The sequence below is a fragment of the Mugil cephalus genome, chromosome 18 (assembly GCF_022458985.1).
Source record: "Mugil cephalus isolate CIBA_MC_2020 chromosome 18, CIBA_Mcephalus_1.1, whole genome shotgun sequence".
NCBI lineage: Eukaryota > Metazoa > Chordata > Actinopteri > Mugiliformes > Mugilidae > Mugil > Mugil cephalus.
Genome location: NC_061787.1, coordinates 20,531,629 through 20,533,573, shown reverse-complemented (window position 1 = coordinate 20,533,573; position 1,945 = coordinate 20,531,629). Strand labels below are relative to the sequence as shown.

At 39.6% G+C, this 1,945-nt stretch overlaps 1 protein-coding gene across 1 annotated transcript in view; it reads left to right on the top strand.

Annotated features, from left to right (window-relative positions):
* Positions 1 to 1,287: 1,287 nt before the first annotated feature.
* Positions 1,288 to 1,945, top strand: part of LOC124995991 (serine/threonine-protein kinase CST20-like) — a 1,830-nt gene continuing 1,172 nt past the window's right edge. The window contains exons 1-2 of the mRNA XM_047568777.1: positions 1,288 to 1,406; positions 1,687 to 1,945. The exon at positions 1,687 to 1,945 is cut by the window's right edge and continues 243 nt beyond it. Coding sequence (XP_047424733.1) covers positions 1,338 to 1,406; positions 1,687 to 1,945 — 328 coding nt within the window. The 5' untranslated portion in view covers positions 1,288 to 1,337. The remainder of the gene's footprint in view (positions 1,407 to 1,686) is intronic.

The window sequence follows — 1,945 nt, the reverse complement described above, 5'->3', positions numbered from 1 at the left end:
CACAGAACCAAATGTCACCGGAGCCACCGAAGAGAGCTGAAATCAGACATGAATGTATTCTTAGACTGTTCTCCAGCACTAACGCACTGACTTCACGTACGTCGTTATGTTATGGTGTGTTTCCATTGTGCACATGTTCAGTTTTTGTGTAGTTGTATCTGCTGATGTACTTGATCAGCTTATGTAAAAATCTGTCCTTAATCCTGAATTTCTACTTCAAACTAAGAAGCCAAAGCTCTTCCTACTATGATGAATGAAAAGTTGTAATGTGGAAACAATACTGTGAAGTAGAAGAAGTCAGCTTTTGTGTGTTTCATTAAAAAAAAGTTGAAGGAGCGCCGCTGTATTCATGTATTTGATAGGTTTGATTTGTCTAATATTCATCTGTTCACTATTGAAAAACGACTGTGTTTACAGCTGAAAAGTACTGGTGCAAATACGCTGTGCTCAGTGTTAATGATATAAACAGAGTAATTGATCATAACTTAAAAGGAACCTTTGCCTGAGTTTCTGTACAGAAAGTTGTATTACACTGCCCTCTACTGATGAAAGACGGATTCACATTGAATTCTACCGGGACTGAAAGACGTGGGAGAAAGAAAAAGATGACAATGACATTAGTTTCAGACTTTTAACAGTTTTGCCGGAAACAAACTCAAGTTTTCCAGGTGCTTACTTTGGAGTAGGAGCTGGTTTTAGTTTGGTTCGTGTCCAGGATTTAATGAATAACAGAAGAGATTAGAAGTGATTCATCTCCTGTTGTCATCCATTGAACCTCTCCCAAACATTGACTGGAAATGAAGGTGAATGAACTCTCTGTGATCTCTGACACAGGAATTTAGTTTTTAAGAAGTTTAGGAAGCCAACAAGCCTCAAGTGGTCATTAGAGGAACTTTATTTAGCTTTAGTAGCTCTTAGAAGTTATTAGCTACAAACGACAAGTGGTTGAAGTAACTGGTCACACCATACCACACCAGACTGAGAGGAGCAGGTGATGCTCAATCCCAGTCATTTTTTGGGGTTCACACAGCAGCAGTTTGAAAAAATAAATAAATAAATAAATAAAAAATGATATGGTTAATTAGAACCCTGAAATCAAATCTGTGTAGTCACATGATATTTGCCTTAGAACACTGACATGGTCCAGAGTTCTAATTTATTCATCAACATCATCATCATCTTTTGGTGACATCACAAAGTTCTTTATGACATTGTGACATTGCTGTTGTGACCTACACGATATAAGCCTTTAAGCCTGCCACTGGTAACAGTAGCACTAGAACAACCCTGAAACCTGATGCTAACACAGAAGATTTTTGACTTGGCAGTCAAAGGTCATGAAAGCTATGGATTGCAAATACATCTTGAAATGCTTGACAAAGCTGAGCTGCAGAGCTGATAGCAACGTAAGTACAACCAACATTTTGTATTGCTCAGAACTCTTTACTCTGAGTTTTTTCAGCATCACCCAACATTTGCGCCCAAATACTAAACTGTAAATGTTAATATTATCTAAAAAACGATAACTCAGTGGTGAACTTGAAATGACTGAGAGGATCCTCTGACTAACTGCTGGTAGAGTAATGAATGTGAATCCCGAAGCAGATGCAAATCGGTGTAACTAATAATTCTCCCAAATCTACCGACTTGATTTGAATTAACCTTTCTGTTTTGTTTATACCACAGACTACGGAGAGTTATCCCAGGATCCTGGAAAGAGAAAAGACCCAAAGGGAGGCCCTCACCCTTCAAGCAGAGAGTCTGTATACAGCAGCCATGGCCCGCAGCCATGCTGTAATGAAGAGACTGGGACTGTCCACCATACAGGACGCCTTCCCGACACCTCAGCCCCCTGCTGGTCCCAGACATGGGATTGAATCTTCAATCCAAGGATCAATGTACATGCCTGTGGCAGAGAAAAATACTTCTGTGAGCTTCAAATGGG